General features: G+C 41.7%; 1 protein-coding gene across 1 annotated transcript in view; it reads right to left on the bottom strand.

Moving 5' to 3' along the window:
- The window catches only part of UST (uronyl 2-sulfotransferase), a 954,023-nt gene that overhangs the window by 132,313 nt on the left and 802,077 nt on the right, over nucleotides 1-19,633 (bottom strand). The window contains exons 6-7 of the mRNA XM_085611639.1: nucleotides 6,521-6,618; nucleotides 3,266-3,423 (exon numbers count right to left, since the gene is read on the bottom strand). Of these exons, the coding sequence (XP_085467765.1) occupies nucleotides 3,266-3,423; nucleotides 6,521-6,618 (256 nt within the window). The remainder of the gene's footprint in view (nucleotides 1-3,265; nucleotides 3,424-6,520; nucleotides 6,619-19,633) is intronic.

The following is a 19,633-nucleotide window of genomic DNA, read 5'->3' as shown; positions in this document are numbered from 1 at the left end:
ACACATCAAACGGGGATCTGGGGACCATACTTGTGCATTATATTTAATGCAGTTCTGAGCGGAATGAAGGTTCCCTGCACCTGGCTGGGTGCAGAAATTGTTCCCATCTTTAAGAAGGGATCTCCTCTGCTACCGGTCAATTATCGGCCCATCAGCCTCATAGATGTCCCGCAAAAAATTTTTGCGCGGCTCATCCTCAACCGACTACAGGACTGGATGGAGGAGAATGCTATATTGAGCCACTACCAAGCGGGGTTTAGGAGGAATACCTCTACCATGGATCAAATCTTTCGCCTGCTTTTACTATTCTGGAAAACGGCAAAGATAGAGGGTGGCAGCCTCTACATGGTATTCGTGGACCTCCGCTCCGCCTTTGACTTGGTACCCCGGGGAAAACTTTGGACTGTGTTGCTTAGCTTGGGTGTCCCACTACCAATCCTGGAAATACTGATGAAGCTGCATGAGGGGAATTTTGCCCGGGTTCGTTGTGGGAAGAATGGGGCACTGTCATCTAAGTTCCCCATTGACAGAGGGGTCAGGCAGGGGTGCGTATTAGCGCCTACCCTGTTCTGCCTATATGTCAATGGTGTGATTTCCCATCTTAACAGTGCCCCTAACAACGATGCCCCAATTTTGGCAGGTAGCAGGGTGCCGGCGATTATGTTCGCGGATGACACTCTGCTTCTTTCTAAGTCACCAATGGGAATCCAGCGTGTGCTCGACAGTTTCGAGGACTTTTGTAGAGGTCGTGGCCTGGAAATTAACGTTAACAAAACAAAGTACATGGTCTTTAATCCCTCGCCCTCTACACGCCCGAATCCCAAATTAGACTCAGTAAGTCTGGAAAAGGTTAAAACCTTTGAATACCTGGGAGTAACCCTAAGTGAAAGTCTTATCTGGGCCCCACAACAAGCTAAAGCGCAACTGAAATTAACCCAGTACACAGGGGGTATCCTTAGGCTCTCTAATGTCTCCACATATAAACCCATCAAACCTCCGCTGGAGATCTATAAGAGTCAGGCGAGGGCTGCAATTTTGTATGGTGCGGAGCTATGGGGGCACTCAACAGGGTCAGAATTTCTTAAAATAGAAAACAAGTTCATCAGGCAGCTATTAACACTTCCGCAAAGCACTCCGCTGCAACCTTTGATGATGGATTTGGGTCTGAGGTCCATCGATGATGAATTAGCTCTGAAACCCCTCAGGTATTGGCACAGGTTGTGGACAGCGCCCAAACTTTCGTACTACAGAGCAGAGTTGAAGGAAATATTGTCTTGTAGTGGTTTACTAAAAATCCCTTGGTTTATGTTTTTAAAATCCCAGTTTGCCAAACTTGGTTTGCATGATATGTGGTATGACCCTGAAAGGAGTTGTCAGGTGATCCCGCGGAAGCTCCTCACCAAGATCTATGCGGCTGAGCAACTTACAAGAGCACAGTCTGCTCCCAATATTGGAGTTTTAACCAAATCTTTTCTAAGTTTTAAGGATTTTTATCAATTTGAGAACTTTATGGATATTATTTATCCCATCTCATCAAGAAAATTATACCTCCAATGGAGATATGGTACTCTACCTTTGAGAGCTTTCACTGGTAATTGGTCACACAACTCAACCAGGGCTTGCCCCGGCTGCAGCTGTGACAAAGAGGACGAGCTCCATGTTCTGTTTTTTTGCCCTGTATATACCAAAGCAAAGAAATATTGGTTGGTACCTGTCTGCAAAAATATGGGCTTTCGACAGTGTAGCCATGCTTTTAGAATTTTTAAGACAGATACATCTGAATGCATAGTTTTCGCAGTCTCCCAATTTCAATTAGCAATGTGGAATAAGAGAAGGGGTCTGATGAACATTTAATGAAATGCAATGATATATTACTATATAATGTATGGTCTGTTCTTGTATATGTCTAATTTTGTATTCTTTTTAAGGCAAATTGCCGAAATAAAGATGATCTTGATGATGAGAAGTAAAATAAAAAAAATTAAATATTAAAGCATTAAGTAAATGTGAAAGAATGTGCAATTGGAGGCTAAAAATTACGTTTGCATCCTCAGATTAATTGGTGGGAGCAGTACAAATGCATCAAAAAGAATATACTATGCACAAATGGGGGCCTTAGTTGAACTTAGAAAAGACCTAACCTTGTTTTTAAAATGAACATTTCGTTTTTATAACTGTTTGCGAATTAGATCAAATATTTCATCATTGTGTATTTGTTTGATGAATGCTTGTTTCTGTATTTTTGTGAATTGTTTTGAGGTTCAAATTATCCAAATTGCATAAGCCAGAGTACCCGGCTTCCAGTAATGAATCAGTGGGGGTCCACAGATTCCAATAATGATTCTGTGGTGGTCGCCCGTTTTCAGAAATGATTAAGTGGGGGTCCATAAAAGTCAAAAGGTTAAGAAACACTGATGTAAGCCCTCCTCCGTTTATTTTATGGCATCTGTATCTATTGCCATCAGGAGTGCCACGTTATCGCCCATTCCATTGCATAAGTGGACCTGCTTCTCCTTCGTTTTCCCCTATCATTCTCACTGATTCCTTTGTACAGTAGAGGTTTGCCAGTAGAGAGAGAGACCCTGGTGGGTGGAAGTCAGAGTGATGTGCTGGGAAGTGTCAGCAAATTAAATATTGGTGCATAACAGAGGAAATGTATTAATGAATAAAGTATATGTCTAACTGTTCTTCTGGAATGTTGTCACCTCTGCAGTTTTTCTTACGCTATATGGTTGATATTGTCAGATCTAATGTGAATAATGAAAGTAAACATTAATGCAGATCATATCCCAACACAATGTAAATGTTCACCTTCCAGCTTCACTTATATGGTCCTTGAACTCAAAGCCTAACCCCATGCTTTTATAGTAATAAGAAACACAACTCTCAGCAGAAATCACCAATCAAGATCGCCATTACTATTTTCTTCAAGGCTTAGGGAGATAGTAAGTAATTAATCGATGTAAACACACCGCACAGTAAAGCTTAAGCCTTGTACTTAGATGAATCCTATACCTGATGAAGCACATAAATGAATTAAAGGATGCGTAGCCTCACAGTACTCCAAGAAGGAGTGCTTGGTTGTAGACGTGTAGGATTTGCAGGGAGGTCTGTGTTGGATATGTTTTGGTGGTGTGTGCGAATGACCAGATGGGTGTCATTATATTGTGTGGATTGTTGTGCTCAGTCATGTCATGGCAGCAACAGGCATCAGTGCATATACTACCAAGCATGTGATGAACACCTCAATTATAGCAAAACATACCTGGATTTTTGTAGATGCTGAGGACATCTTTGAAGTAATGAGGTAAGTATCTTTCCAATAGAAGAAGGACATCTTCCAGCTCCTCGAGGATCCCCACAAGCAAAAAGTTTTCATTCACATTCTGTTTTGCTCTTTCGAAGGCCCATTCACCCGGCTCTCTTTAAATACAAAAACAGCCAATTCAGGGATATAGTATGTTTAAAGTAGTTAAATCAAGACACCAGTCTCACATTTTAGTTCCTTGATTCAGCTAGGAAGTACTATATATGCTAATACTGCATTTAATCAATTAAGTGAACATAACAATCATTACGTTGTCATTCACTCATTATCAGCTTACTATTTTTAGAATGTATGAAATCATTTTATATCATATTTAATTGTGGTATGCTTTGTAGGGCAGATCAAATTTTCTAAAACAGTTCACCTGAGTTTACTTTCCCTAAACAAAAGCACAGAGTAACACTATCTCTCCTACATTGAATGTGCTATCAATGTTTTTAATACATAGGAAAGTTTAAGAGCGATTGTTGGTGCTGATCAAATGCATGAATGATCATAATGCATAAATTAGATGCAAAAAGCAACAGCTGGACTTACAGCAATTGCTGACTCTGGATGCGGGAGGTCGGTATGTAGGGAGAAGATTAAAGACCTGATTGAGAGGTACACAATTGCAAACGTAAATGAGTACCCATTCCACCAAACTCTTGGTCTGCCTTTCTTATTTAGAGACAGGTGGAACATAAGCTTTCCATTGATGGAGCCCCCATTGACAGAAAGCTTTGTCTGACAGCCTGACAGAGAAGGGTCCTTGAGAGGAAGGGTATCACACTGCCCAGTGTACATTGAATGGATGGTGTAATGTCCTTTTTATCTGTCCCTTATTGACAAGTGAAACCTGGTAGTGAGGGATAGAAAAAAACACATGATTCCCTAAACCCTGGAAACATACATACATACATACATATCAGAAATTGAAGTACCATAAAAGCAGCTATTAACCCAATAAAGTCATATCTGGTGCGCTGAATTGGTTCTACAGAGTAAGGAAGTGACACGCTACATATTGTAATGTCTGATAAATCAAAGATGAAGCCATCAATGGTGTCAATGTTATTTTTCAATCCTATCCAACAAACTAAACAATGGCAGTTCTTTTTTCGATCAAAATAGATCATTGATCATTCTGTGCCCCAGAATATGATTTTGCTAAAAGAAAAATTAACATTTTATTGCTAGTAGTTGGTACTATATACACTTGATAAAAAGAGGAGCAGAATTTTGTACACAGGTTGTGAAGCATTCCAGTGAAATATAAATGAACCAAAGAAATATCGAAAGTAGGAGTTTTTGAGGACACGTGTGATGTTGGTGTTAGGATTCCCCGTTAGCTCACACAGAGTCCTAAAGAAGAGTTGTAACATTGAAACATGTTCCACTTCCTCATTTGTTCATTGGGGGGGCGTCTACTTTTGAGAGGATCCCTAGACCACCATGAAAGAAAGCAATTTAGAGACGTTCCCTGACTTCCTTAAAATGAAGTTGCACCCACGAATCAGTGCTTGGCTTACTGATCCGTCTTTCGACTGGTGACCACGCCCCCTACTCTCAGCTCGTCGTTGTGTGACTCTCTGAACTAAGGACCTACTTCAGCCCTGTTCAGCCCCGTTCCTGGTTCGCGTTGTTGCGAAACCTTTTTCTTGAGACTCTATTTCTGACGAATATTTGTTCCAGCTCTTCCGCTAGAGTTTGGCTACGCTGCAATTATTTACTTCCGCGGCTGCCGACTTTCCTTTGTTACCCCCCCCGGGAGCATTTGCTCCATTGCCTGCCTTGTCCTGACCGGAGCTGGCCAGTGTGGCGCACCCTCTCCTCAGGTAAGCGTTTTGTTGCTGCTCCGCTCTCATTTTTATTTTGGAGCCAGTCAGCGCAGCGCGTTGCCTGGGAGGTGGGGAAACCTCAGCTGCTCCGCTCCCGTCCGGAAAATTAGTGCAGTGCAGGTGTTCGTTGTTGCTCCGCTCTTTTAACAATTGACAAGAGCCGGCCAACACGACACCATCATTAAGGTGACTGACAAGTCTTGGCTGCTCCGCTCTTTCTTGGCCATTGGTAGAGCCGGCCAGCGGGACTTGTCTTTATAGTTTGGTTTCTAAGTGTGTGCCTAACATCCAGCTTACCTCAGTATAGAGCCACTCTCACAGCCACGCTATACCATAACCCTGAGGTCCTATGGCCTTTTCCATTTCACTCTAAAGCCCTTCGCCCTACCTATGATCCCGGTGTGCATGTTGATGAGTGTGAAGGAAACCCTCCTTTTCCTATATTTGGAGCTTTTCCCATCAAACCCCCAAAGCGGCCTGGTGAAATCTAAAGACTAAATTATTGGTCTACATTACATTCTGAAGAAAACTTCTGGCCTTGTACATCGCTGAAGACACGCCATTAGTAAGTGAACTATATGGGGAGAGTGGACATGTTTTATGTCTTCCCAGTTGACCATCTGAAATCTCCTTGTATTCCTTTTCAGGATTTCTCTGATCTACTACCACCATTGCCTGACACAAACCTTAGGGGAAGAGTGGTGGTCACTCATGGGTTATTCCCCTCACTTTTAGTGAACAATATCTCAAGAGAGGGTTGTTCTGTCTTTCTCTGAGAGTTGTCTTCTGAAAGTCTGTGGGACAAGGTCTTCGGTCTTGTGGAAGTCAGAACTTGGGGTCCCTCGGGACAAGGTCAACAGTTGGCCTTTTCCCTTTTATCCCTACTCACCATTCAGTTAGTCCTTTATGGGTGTAAGAGAATGGAAATGGAATGACATCCCTGGAACCCATGTTCACCAGGATGTAGCCTGGATACAGGGGGGATGTGCACCGAATCATCTGTGGTTCTCTTATAACAGGTATCTGATATTTAAAGTGAACTCAAAGCAAATACTGCTTTCTTCCCAAAAAATATGTACTAGAGTTGGAGGTGCATGATCCATGCTATGGATGTATTACACGTCAGACAGTTTAAAGGGGGCGCAAATGGCAGCTTTCAGGCAGTTTTTGTAGCCAATTTATGCAATATTAACCTTATGGTTGAAGACAATGAATGAATGAACTTTATTGTATGATTACTTAAAATACTTTACAAAAGCAAGACAAATGAGTACAGAAAAAAGATTGGTGAAGGGAATGGGTATTTTTTTTATTTACAAGGGAGTTCTTCTTTGAGTGTACACCCCCCAATGTAGTAGTATTCAACACTCACCTGCATTTTGGATGCTGCCCACAAAAGTAGGGTATGATGTAAAATAATCTGGGATTGGAACACTCTGCATAGTTCTCAAGAATGCACTCATTTATATCCTAGAAAGCAAAAAAGAAAGAAAAAAGTAATGACTACCACTATTCTGCAAGCAATCACAGTGTTTTTCATTTAAGTTTACTAGCTGATATGTCTGTAGGAAAATGAAGAGCTATTCAATGTCAAATGTATCAATGACTAACCTATTATGATGAAAGCATTTGTGCAGAATGCTGTCTCGGTTTTTTGTTTTTTTAATGATATTATCTTTTATGCTAGAGGACCCATGACCTACCGCCCACTATAGTGTGCTGCATTATACACACTTCCTCCTCTTGCCTAATTGTCTCTCAGTTAACTTACATTTCAATGCATTAGCAGCTTTTCTTATGAGCATTGGAAGTGTGCAATTCTTTTCTTTACCATTTGTTCTTTATTGGCATTTTCATGATCAACCATACAGTACAGAAAATAAACAATCTAGGTCTTGGCAACAGCCATCCATCCCCCCAGCGCCTTGAGACCCTCACGGGTGAGTAGTGCGCTCTATAAATCCCTGATTGATTGACTGATTGATTGAAGAGCAGAAACAGAGATCAAACGAGAATGTTTGCCAGTGAGGGGGAGCTAGATCCTAGCACTAAAAACGAAATGTACAATGAAAGATGAAGGAAGTAGGTATGTTTTTTTTAATATTGACCTTAAGACTGATACACCAGTGTGGGTGCTCCAGCCTTTGATGTTGTTTAGGTATGGGCTGCTCACACAATTTGGCATAACCACATTTTTGTTCCACCTCCAATAAATCTACTAAGACTCGCCCTCTGCCTATTTCCCCATATCTCCCATTATGTTCCCCCGCTCACCCACTATGAGAGTTAAAAGACCAAGGGCCTGATTCACGAAGTTAAACTTACACTTCTGTATACGTTTATGATTGTTTGTTGTACACAGAGGAATTTAACAAGTAGTAGCTTTACGAGTGCAGAGTTCTACACACATCAAAGCATGTCTTTTTATGCACATAGATTTCACATTCGTAAAGATACTACTCATAAGTCCCTTTATGAGTATCAAACAATTGTAAACTTATATAAAAGTGTAAGTTTACTTTTGTGAATCAGACCCTATAGATGTATACATATGTACAAGTTGCAACCCCTCTTCAATGTTTTTAGTTTGTATGGCGCTGGTACAAATTTTATTGTATAGATTAATTGCAAACCATCCACAATAAATGATCAACACAAGTAACAGAATAAAACTACATTTGATTAGATAAAATGGAAACATAAGAAATATCTAGAGCAAGGATATTAATGTGATATTAATGTATCTCATGAAGATGCTAAATAATTGTAACTGAGAGTTGAAAATGTCATTAGACAAATGATAAGCTGATTTGATTGTCCCTGAAAACAGAATAAAATGACGTCCTTAACAGTTCTTGATTTAGCAGCCATAAGTACATTTTACGAATTTGCAATAGTACATGCCAAATATGGATAATACATTCTAAGGATTCATTTGCTTGATTACAGAGATGGCAATTCAGTTTTCCATTTCCTGTAGCAATCCAAAGGCTTTTTATTTGTAAGCTTTGGTTGTAGCGCAGTCTGAATCTTGGATAAGGTTTCTTTAAGTCTGCATCATGATTAGAATCCAGATAGTGCTGTCTACCAGAGTACAAGGGTCTTGGATCAGGTTCCTTGTTGTCAGTATTAACATGTGTTCAGGAATCATATTGGCTGGAATAGATACTGCACATATTTTCTAAATACTCTCCATTTCTTTAGAATGGACTCATTAGCTCTTATGGACCGACAGAAATTTACTGTCGAGGACTGGAAGTGGGGGTCGGTTTGTGACCACCCTTGTGGATTCCCAAGCATAAGGATGATCTATTCCGATAGCATCTATGCCTGAAGAGCACTGAACACTTGTAACCAGACACTGCCCCAGAAAAATCTGCCAATTAAGCTAAAGGCCAAAGCAGAAAAAGATACAATGAGAATGAAGTCCAGCACCCAAAAGATGGATAGCCCTGAGGGCACTAGGAAAGGCAGGAATATTTCCAAACAGAGAATCACCATGGACAAAAAAAAGAGTCTGGGGCAAAAATAGAAACGAGTGGGCGAAGAACCTGCTGGCATTAATGGCCACGGCCTTATAAGTATAGTCTAACTGCTGAATATAACCTCTTCTGTTCATATATATGAGTGGATCCTTGCTCTTGATTTGTCCGCTTGTTACTGCAGGTTTCCAGGGTTGGGGCCTCAATGAGGCAGGTCCTGCACAACATAACCACCTCATTGCATCTTCTGTTCGGGGGATGACAATAATCGCTAAACTGCAATCCAACCATCAGCGACTCCATAAAATCACTAGGCATCACACTAGACCAGAGGTCTTCAAACTTTTGGATGCCGAGACCCCCCTGTCAACATTTTGAGGCGTAAGGACCCCCTCCTGACAAAAATGTCTAAACCTGTTGACTAAATTGCGTGGGATGAAAATGTAAATGAGGTTATGTGATGCCGCGTATTTTGGGATAGCATTGCTTCATTATTTTGATATTTGTTACACACAGTAACGCTGAGGAAAGATTTCACCCAATCAGTACCCATTTATAACCAAAATACAGCAATTATCATCAGAAAGATTTCAAGTCATCCTTTGTGAAGGGCCTTCCACTCTGCAGCAATACGTGCTGCCACATTAGAAGCTCACCTGGCCCTGACCGGAAGAAGCAGGGGTCCCTTAAAACCCTGGCGGTTTTGTGTAGAGTTAAGCCGTTTACCCATGCAGCTTTCCTCTCACCCCCTCCCTTCCATCCCTCTCTTCTCTCCTAACCCCGGATCCCTCTCTCACTTTGCAGGTCATTTTCTTTCACCCCTTTTTACAACTTCTGAACTCTCCCCATTCAACCTCTCACTTCACCTTTAATCACCTCTTGCCATTCTGTCCTTTCACTGCCCTCATCTCTAACAGTCTCTCACATTTATCTCATGGCCTCTCTGGCCCTGTCACCTCCCGTGCCCCTCAGCACTTCTCATTCACCTCGTCTCTTCATTCAAATTTTTGTCTATTTGTATCTTACACCTCTCCAGTCCCCCCATTCCTCTTTCACATCTCCCCTTTGTTCTAACAGAAGCCCTCACCTTTGGATCACACTCACTTCTTGCGTGTCCACACTTCTCTTCGGCAATTCACATTTCTCCTCATCCCTGACCTCTTCAATCAAATTCTCTCACTCCCTTGCTGTCCTCTCTCATTTTGGGTGCGGATGCAAGTTCAGAATGGGATGAATGAATGTATGATTACTGATGGGCTTGTTTGAGTGAGTTGCATATTGAGTAGTGAGGGGGACAGGTGAGTGAAGTGTCACATGAGTGCAGGATGAGTAGTGTACTCGTGTGACTGCGGGTTGAGGTATAGTGTGAGCAGGACAAGTGCATTTTGAGTGCAGAGTGATCACTGTGAGTGCAAGGTGAGCGGGTGAATGGTGCAAGTGCATGGTGATCAGTGTGAGTGCATTGTGATCACTGTGAGTGCAAGGTGAGCGTGACAATAAAGGGCGAGAATGAGGAATGAGTTGTCTGAATGCAGTGTGCATTCCCAGACCCATGAAGTAACTCAGCATGTTATTGACGGGGCGTAGACTTTAAGATCTAAGTTAAACTATTGCGGCATTAATCGGGGATCGAGGATGAAGGAAATGAATAATGTGCTGATCCTGCAACAAACTTCCAGTCCTATGGTTAGGGTTACCAGCAGATTATTTTGATGGCCCAGTCGGTACAAAAAAAAGCAGTCACCTAAAGCGGTATTTTCAGCGCTTATCTGTGCATACTTCCCAGGGCCGGCTTTAGTGCTGGTGGTGCCCTGTGCGACAATGTTTGTTGGTGCCCCCCCAATGACCACCCCCACCACGGATTCTCTCACTAGCACCCTTTAACAGTGACCAAGTCTCCATAACCCCACACTCTCAGATGCATTGAATTAGTTATATAGTGCCACTCATACCAGTGTAGGGTGTCCGAGCACTTTGCATCACACACACATTACACAGAGACAATCAATCATAAGTGTGTAAATCAGTGTATAGGAAATGTTACATAAGCAAAAGGACTAAAAGTATAGGAGTCACATGTCATCCATACTGGTAGGCAGTATAGTTCAAGAGTGCTTGGTGTGGAGAAGCACAAACTCAGAGTCGAAAAAGAAACAGCATAGTTGGGAGTTTCCTTTAATAATAAGAATTGATTTCTAGCCAAATTAACCCTTTTTGCAACATTAATCAATGGTCTAATAAGGTATTCTTTGTAGTGTGCATGCTGTTCTAGGATGAAAGTTAATAGCTCACTATTCTATATTAGGACTTTAAGTTATAAATTGCAAGTAACAAAAGGATGTCTCTTTTGAAAGCAGTAACCTGCTGATCTCTTCACATCATATGCACTCTGTAATCTACTTGGTACACGTTCTTTGCAGCAGGCATATTAACCCTCTGCACTAACTTCACCTAAGTCAAAACCTCAACTAAACAAAATGCTGATCTTGCTCCAGGAAGATAATTAATCACACAAGTTATCTTGACATTTATGTGAGGCCTGGTAATTGCCGGGGAAAGAAACGCTGCAGCAGGTGCTTCAAAAGCACAACGCCCCCAGGAAGCCAACTTTGTATTCCTTTCCATGAAATGCATTCTCACACTACGGCAGTGAATGTAAAATCCAAATGTAAGGAATAGGCACAGTGGGGACCCAGGGGGTACTGGAACCAGCAAAAAAACCTAAGCCTCTGTAACCAGTTTACAAAGGCATGTTAAATGGTCTTTAAAGACCTGTGAAAAAACACAGGGGTGCCGGAGATAGGAATCCAGACACTGCCCAGCTGAGCCCCCAGCAGCTCAAGTTTCACTGCAGCAGCCTGGCTGAGACACAGGACGGGGAAGTGTGGGGGGCGGGGGGGGCTGAAGCCCTTGGGCCTGGGCAGAAGTGTGACTGGGAAGGCGCGACCCCCTTTGCATCACTCCACGGCCCCCCTGGGGGTCGCGCCCCACAGTTTGAAGACCCCTGCACTAGACTCTAATTTTAACATGCAAGCCCACATACAAGCTGCAACAAAAAGTGCTAACTTACATCTGCTAAGAAAACTAAAATACTTCATACAGCTAGGTGACCGTAAAAACAGTGGTTCAATCGCTAGTGCTCTTACGACTGGATTATGGGAATGCCACAGTCATAGGTCTTTTCAGCCTAGCCCCAATGAAAGCAACAATAAATGCAGCAGCAAGATTGTTAACAATTACATGTCGGTAAGACCACAACTCACCATCACTCAGAACCCGCAACTGGCTCCCAGTTGAAAGCTAGTATACAACTGAAGACATAACACACAAAGCTCTTCATAACTCTCGTCCTCAATACATGGCAAATAGGATCAAGCTTTGAGGAGGCAGAAGGGATTTAAGAAGTGTTAAATCCCTAATAGTGGAACCGCCCAGATTTAAAAAAGGAAAACACACGGCTGCACTTTTGCTGGATCTGGTCCAAAAATATGGAACTCCCTACCACCCTCAATGAGAGCAATTACCTCACTCAGGCTTTTCTAGAAGGAAGTTGAAGCCATACTACTAGAAAAGCATGTGCCTTAAGAGAACAATTTTGAAAATGTGATTCCCCACTCTATTTTATACTGCATTCTATTGTTCTATACTTTGCGCTATGAACTCTACGTACAGCGTTCCTTATTTTGCATCAGTAGTGTATTGTTTTATACCTTGCTCCGAGAATTTTGTACCGAATATCATATGTGGCAGGTGTTTTAATGTACTGCAACCTTCTTCATCTGGCTCGTTGTACAGCGCTCTGATATCGTGCTGGTCATGATCACGCTTTATAAAACATAATAAATAAATACCATCTTTTTGTGGGGGAAAGTAATATAAGAATTCATACTCCATTTATGTTCACTTCAGGGAGACCTAAAAATGTGCTTATTAAAATTTCATCATACTAATGCGGATGTCTGCACTCCATTTTCCCTAATTGCAGTAGCTTTCAAAAGTTGATTTGAAATGTTGATAATTTCACAGTAAAGCTGCCAATAAGGCTGTACAATACAACAATATCTTACTGCAACAATACAGCACAAAAATGTGTAATAAACAACAAGGGTGACCCTGAAATTACTAGCGACCTAGGGTAAAACATTTCAAGGAACTTGGGTTCCTAATTAGTATAATATCAGAAAATGTAATGTATGACGTTACTTTGCCATCCATTACCCCGCAGTAGATTACAACGCGGACGTTACATCGTCCGCGTTTTTACCACGCATGGCGTGTTTCTACGACTTGCGCTAGATGGCGCGCTGGACTTAGGAATAGTATAAATTACAATTCCTACTTCAGTTAGCGCAACAGCAGGGAATGCGTTGGATTTAAAAACCAACACATTTCCTGGTGTTGTGCGCCATCTAGAGCAAGTCATAGAAACGACTTGCGATGTAATGCCATGCATGGTAACAACACGGACGATGTAACGTCCGCGTTGTAACCTACCCGCGTGGTATTATCAGCGTTGTAAACACTGTTTCACGAAAAAATGTAATACTAAATCTCAAAAAAGAAATAACATAATCAAGCTGAAAATTGGTTTGAGAATTGTTTTTAGAAGATGCCAGTTTTCAGAATCGTTACCATCTTTGCGCAAAAGGGTGGCAATTGTATTGCCTATCCGGGACCAAGCTCTCACCGCGTGCCCACTTGATCCTTATCATTTTGTAAATTAAGGCCTTGCATCCAGTTGGCCCACCCCTTCCAGAGCTCCTCCAGCAGCTTTACTTTCCAAACTTCTTCCCAGTCCCTCTTTATTGTTTCTCTATTACGCCCTCGCCTCTGTCTATCCTGCGTCCTGAATATATCCCACATTTTCAAGGGATAGGAATGCCATCAACTGTTCTTATGAATCCTGCTCATTTATTATTATCTTTTATAGGGTCATGCTTAAAGAAACTTGATGTGAAACTACTATATAATATATATTAATATGGTTGTGTCACATTTTTGAGCAACAAGGAGGTTTTTCCTCAGTGGCACCTTCTAAAAACAATTCTCAAAAAACTTTTGAGTTTCAATATATGTTATTTCTTTTTTATGTTTGTCATTAAACTTAAGTTATACTAATATTTCTCCATATGATTTTAAATTAGGAACCCATGTTCCTTGATTGTGGCACAATTCAAAAGTGACACAGAACACAACAGCACACATCACCACCACAACTGAATATCCCACAATAAATATGTACAAACGTTCTTGTCAAACATTACCACCACCAGAATCTTTTTTTCATAATAAGATGATAAAAGGTATTTGGAGCAAGAACTTCCTTAACTCACCCTGAAGAACATAAAATAATGCCACACTAAAATGAATGTTTTGTGATCCGACCCACATGCCTTTAGAACGTTCTTGGAAATTAATATAAAATTATGTACTCAACAGATGCATGACTGTCTGAAGAATCCAAGAGCAAACTGACAACATTAATGGAAAACGACTACTATGCACTAGATCAACGCTACGCTGCAGCTTCTGAGAGTTTCTTCAAGAGAGGCCACCATTAGACAATTGTCCCAAGACACTAAGAACTGTCAGATACCTACTCAATGCTGCCTCATATGATTAACCTGCCTCCAATATGTATAGATTTTTGGCCTCACAAGACACACAGCACAGAAAAAGTTTTGAGAAGGGCAGGACTGGAAACCAAAAGCAGACCTGACAAATGTTGACAGACCAGCCCCCACACTTCATGTAGCAGGAGAATGCAGCGAGTGAGCCTGACCAATGCAAGGAGAGTTTGGGGGGTCTCACACCAAGACATTTGCCCATATTGCAAATATTGGGCATTTTATGTAACATTTTTGTTATCAAACCTTGTCCAATCATTTAATGGATGGATGGAGATTGGAGACAAGATTGCATGGCTCAATTAATTAATAGTTGGACGGTGAGAAGTAAGTTGATACATTTTTTCAAGAATGGATGACAATGAATAAAGACTTTTAGCTGCGTGGAGCAAATGGTCTCAATGCACTGACCAAGGGTGGGTGGTCTGGTTTTCATTTTAGTGTCTGCCTTAAAGCATCGCCCTCACCTAACACTACTACCACCAATCCCTATGAAACATGTATTGTCTGGATGTATTTAACACAATTCACAGTTTTAGCACCTCAAGGGATTAAACACACATCATTAAGCTTTAATTGAAAAAATGGGAGAGAAAATGAGATAACCATGTAGTGCCTGAATTGCACAAAAATCTTGCATCAATCCCCGCTTCCACTTGATGACAATGTGTGATACTAGGCAATTGTGTTTTTCACAGTGACTCCTGTTCCTTCTATATCACATGAGAGCACCTTGAAACACATCAGTTTTGGATGAGTGCTGCATAAAAGCAAAAAAACTATAATATTGCTTCATCTTTGATAACAAGCTAGGCCAGGTAAAAGGGACAAAAGACAGCGTTACTCTTGTTTCACTAATAGCATCTTTGTTAGGGAGGTCAGGGCATGAATATTTTTAAGTTCATGGTTAGAATCTGTCACTTCTAACAAAATCCACTTAATGCAATGGTATAATTTAATGTGCTAAAGTGAAATGCTTTGCAAAAATCATATTGAAAAGAAATGCACTGTAACTTTAATTGTGAAGAGTCTTTTTTTCATATATGTATTGGACTCTCTAAGCCAAGCAATAGCAGACCCCTCTCCCACTCTGCTCCCAAAACCCAATGGTCAGAGTTGCTCATGGCGACCCTGCAGTAGAAAGGAACCACCCAAACACAAAAACAAATGATTTTGAAAAATGCTTCAAAAACATAAGTAGAAAGTGTGCTGTGTTGTGTGCCTCACTAAAGGTGCATACAATACGTTATATGACCATTCAAGGCTGATTGACTAAACCAGGGAGATGTGTGTAACTATATAAGACATGTCTCCTTCTGCAAATAAATAATAATTGTTGCTGTGAAGCATGCACAGTCTTACACGGCAGAGACCTTTGCGTGCCAAATATATAAATAAATATAAAACACATAATTTACAATTGTATGCTTTATGTATACAATATGTACATCCCATTGCCTCTGGTTAGCATTGCTGCACTTGCATGACTGGGATCTCCTATGGGTACCCAGAGAAATGACTTACACTTAGGCGAATTCAACCATTCCATTTACTAAAGACACCATACTTGCATTTATGAGCTTTCATTAAACAATGTAGTGTATTCTGTGAATTGTAGTCTTCATTTCCTTCAATTTTTGAAATGGTTCCTGATAACAATTAATTATTAAATGAAAGATAAGAGCTGCTTGGTGTTCTGGCAGGGGAAACAAACTTTACAACACAGTCATTACATCGCACTACATTTACAACGCAGTCATTACATCGCAACATTCTTTACAACGCATGTCACTACAACGCATGACACTACAACGCATGTCACTACAACGCAGGCATTACATCGCATGTCATTACAACGCATACCATTACAACGCATAGTACCCCTACACTATCCAACACTTACCCTAGTGTTGCACCCCCTGGAGTTAGAATAGTAATTTTTATCCCTACACTATCCACCACTTACCCTACTGTTGCACCCCCTGGAGTTAGAATAGTAATTTTTACCCCTACACTATCCAACATTTACCTTAAATGCAATGTAAAGATATAATGCGATGTAATGGAATGCGTTGTAAATGTAGTTTTAAAAAATTTGTTGTAGTGGCATGCGATGTAAATGTATGCGTTGTAAAGGATGTTGCAATGTACAAACTGCTTTGTAAAGGCATGCGTTGTAAATGTATGTGTTGTAATGTCATACATTCTTCTGGCAGCCGTAGTGATAAATGCCAACAGCAAAAAGAAGAGATGATGGACGAAATGTGAAAAAAAAAAACATTCACCTCCAGTCACAGATCTGGGTTTAATCAATTGTTTACCAGTTTGAACCCAGCCCTATGCAAATCATTCTTAACCCTGCTCCCCCTGAACCACAAACAAGCATCCTGGGACCGGTCTCATTGTCTCACCTCTCATCGGCCACGCTAGCTTGAATACAGTGGCACAGTGAGCACAGGATCCCGACCTGGCATACCCTTCCCACTTAGGGCAACAAAAGCAAAAAGAACAGATGATGGACAGAATGCTGAAAAAATCAAGCATTCGCCCCCCAGTCACAGATCTGAGTTTAATCCATGGTTTTCCAGTTTGGACCCAGCCCTATGCAAATCCTTCTTAACCCTGCTCGCCATGGAATGGAAACAAGCATCCCGGGACCGGTTTCATTGCATCACCTCTCATCAGCCAGACTAGCTTGAATACAGTGGCAGAGTGAGCACGAGATCCCCACCTGGTATACCTTTTCCACTTAGGGCTACAAAAGCAAAAATAACAGATGATGGACGGAATCAAACATTCGTCCCCAGTCACAGATGTGGGTTTAATCCATAATTTTCTTGCACACCACGCCATCCCAGTCCGGACTCCCCATGCCACCGAAGCCAAGCTATCTTGGCTGATGAGGGGTAATACCCCATAACCAATCCCAGGATGCTTGTTTCTGGTCCAAGGAGACTGGCCTAAGCAGTTCAGTCTGGATTGTTCCCATGGGGAGCAGGGTTAAGACTTATTTGCATATGGCTGGGTCCAAACTGGACTGGTGTGGTGAGCAAAAAAACAATGGATTTAGGCCCAGATCTCTGTACTGGGGGTGAGAGTTAGGCATTGTTCAGCATTCCGTCCATCATTTGTTCTTTTTGCAAATGCCAACACCGGGCACATGCTACCAGTCTACAGACGAAATTGCCAGGCTGCTGTTCCTCCGCCCCTTTAGCAGTTGTCCTCTGTGCACAAACAGTCTTCTGTGCAGGTAGGAGGTTGGTTGTCCATCCACTTACATTGCTGCAGGTCACCAGGAAACAAAATTACACAGATATTTGGTGAGAACGAATTCCATTGCTGGAATCAAAACCAGTCATATATTTGCAGCGGAGATGTTTCTTCAATGTGGTACTAACGATAACAGAAAACCAGGGAGTAACCCTGCATGACGTTTGCAACTGCGACCTCTAAAAAGCTTCTCACAGCTCGATACTACTTGAGGCTGTATGTCACAGCATCGTAATTCAATGCGAGAAACAATAGCGACCACTGCTTCGAATGACGGGCATATTACGAACATGCTCATTTAGGCGTTGATAGTGGAATGCAGCAGATGTAAAACAATAGATGAATCTAACAGGCGGGAGAACGAGGGGCAGTGCTCAAGCATTGTGACATCTGCACTAAATGTATTCATTCGTCCTAACAATAATTCGCCACTAGGGGTCAGACTGCAGCCACAGACCTCTGCCTGCATGCACACTATCATTCAGAACGCCAGATGAAGAGCTCCACTGTTTTAATTCATTACTAGGAGCTATAAACAACAGACCTTATGCTGTCAAACAGAATGGCGTGTTGTATGTAGTTGCGCAATTTTATCTATTTGGTCCGTTAAAGCAGAATAACATTTAGACTCGTTACAACATTATTAGCAGCCTTGCGGATTAATGAGCAAAACAGTGAGATTGTATGAGATTTAGGGACGAAATGTAGCTGTTTAACATCACAACTGCATTATTCCAACCCTCCACCACAAAACACGCATTGGAAAAACCATTAGGTCTGGCAACCTACCATCACAAAAAGCAAGCGTTGGCAATGCCAAAAGGTTCGGCATTGGATTCCAGTCTTTTGACATTGTGAATGCTTGTTCTGGTCTCTCAAAGCTTTTAAGAATCTTTATTTTTGAGAAGCTGCCGGACACTCGCCAATGTAAAAAAAAACAAGCATTGGCATAGCCAATAGGTCTCGCTTTTGGGACCTTCTAAGTATTTAGTTATGCAGCACAATATCCTTGGTGCAACCACATCAACGTTTGTGTGGCTAAACACTTATAAGGTCCCAAAGGCGAGACCTATTGGCTATGCCAATGCTTTGTGTGGTTGTGTGTGTGGTTGTGTGTGTGTGTGTGTGTGTGGTTGTGTGTGTGTGTGGTTGTGTGTGTGTGGTTGTGGGTGTGGTTGTATGTGTGGTTGTGTGTGTGGTTGTGGTTGTGTGTGTGGTTGTGGTTGTGTGTGTGGTTGTGTGTGTGGTTGTGTGTGGTTGTGTGTGTGGTTGTGTGTGTGGTTGTGTTGTTGTGTGTGTGGTTGTGGATGTGGTTGTGTGTGTGTGTGGTTGTGTGTTTGTGTGTGTGTGGTTGTGTGTGGTTGTGTGTGTGGTTGTATGTGTGGTTGTGTGAGTGGTAGTGGTTGTGTGTGTGTGGTTGTGTCTGTGTGTGTGGTTGTGTGGTTGTGTGTGTGTGGTTGTGCATGTGGTTGTGGTTGTGTGTGTGGTTGTGGTTGTGTGTGTGGTTGTGTGTGTGGTTGTGGTTGTGTGTGTGACAGTAATACTAAAAGCATCTCAAAATAAAGGAACACAAACATCGAGTTTGTGGAAAGAGAAAGCACGTTGTAAGTCAAACGGGCGCAGCAAAGCATTAACACAACAACAAAACAAACAAGATCACTTAGCGAAGACTGAGTGCTGATAATGGATACACACATCCCATCATCTTAAGAGTTTGATTGCAGCCAATGTGCACTCAAACCTGCCCCCTCATTGTGAGTTGCACCCCATATTTCATGAGTTGTAACTGCTGCACCCACTATAGCGCTTTGAGATCTAAAGCGCTACATAGGTCTAATCGATTAACCAGTCGCCAACATGCTGTGCTTTTAAAGAGAATGTGCCAAAGGTTTCCAGCGTTCTCATCATGTCCTCATGAAAGCACCTACGAAAGGACTCCCTGAATGGTGCAACGGTCATGAAGCAGCCACTGCGATCAGAAATAAACACTGTGAACTTTGTCCAGTTTCACAGTAACATTTCCTTAATGTTCTTTAAGTCACAAAACCGTAATACTAAAAGCATCTCAAAATAAAGGAACACAAACATCGAGTTTGTGGAAAGAGA

Source organism: Triturus cristatus, chromosome 6, assembly GCF_964204655.1.
Source record: "Triturus cristatus chromosome 6, aTriCri1.1, whole genome shotgun sequence".
NCBI classification, from domain to species: Eukaryota; Metazoa; Chordata; class Amphibia; order Caudata; family Salamandridae; genus Triturus; species Triturus cristatus.
The sequence above is the reverse complement of the archived record's forward strand: the minus strand, read 5'-3'. Positions and strand labels throughout refer to the sequence as shown.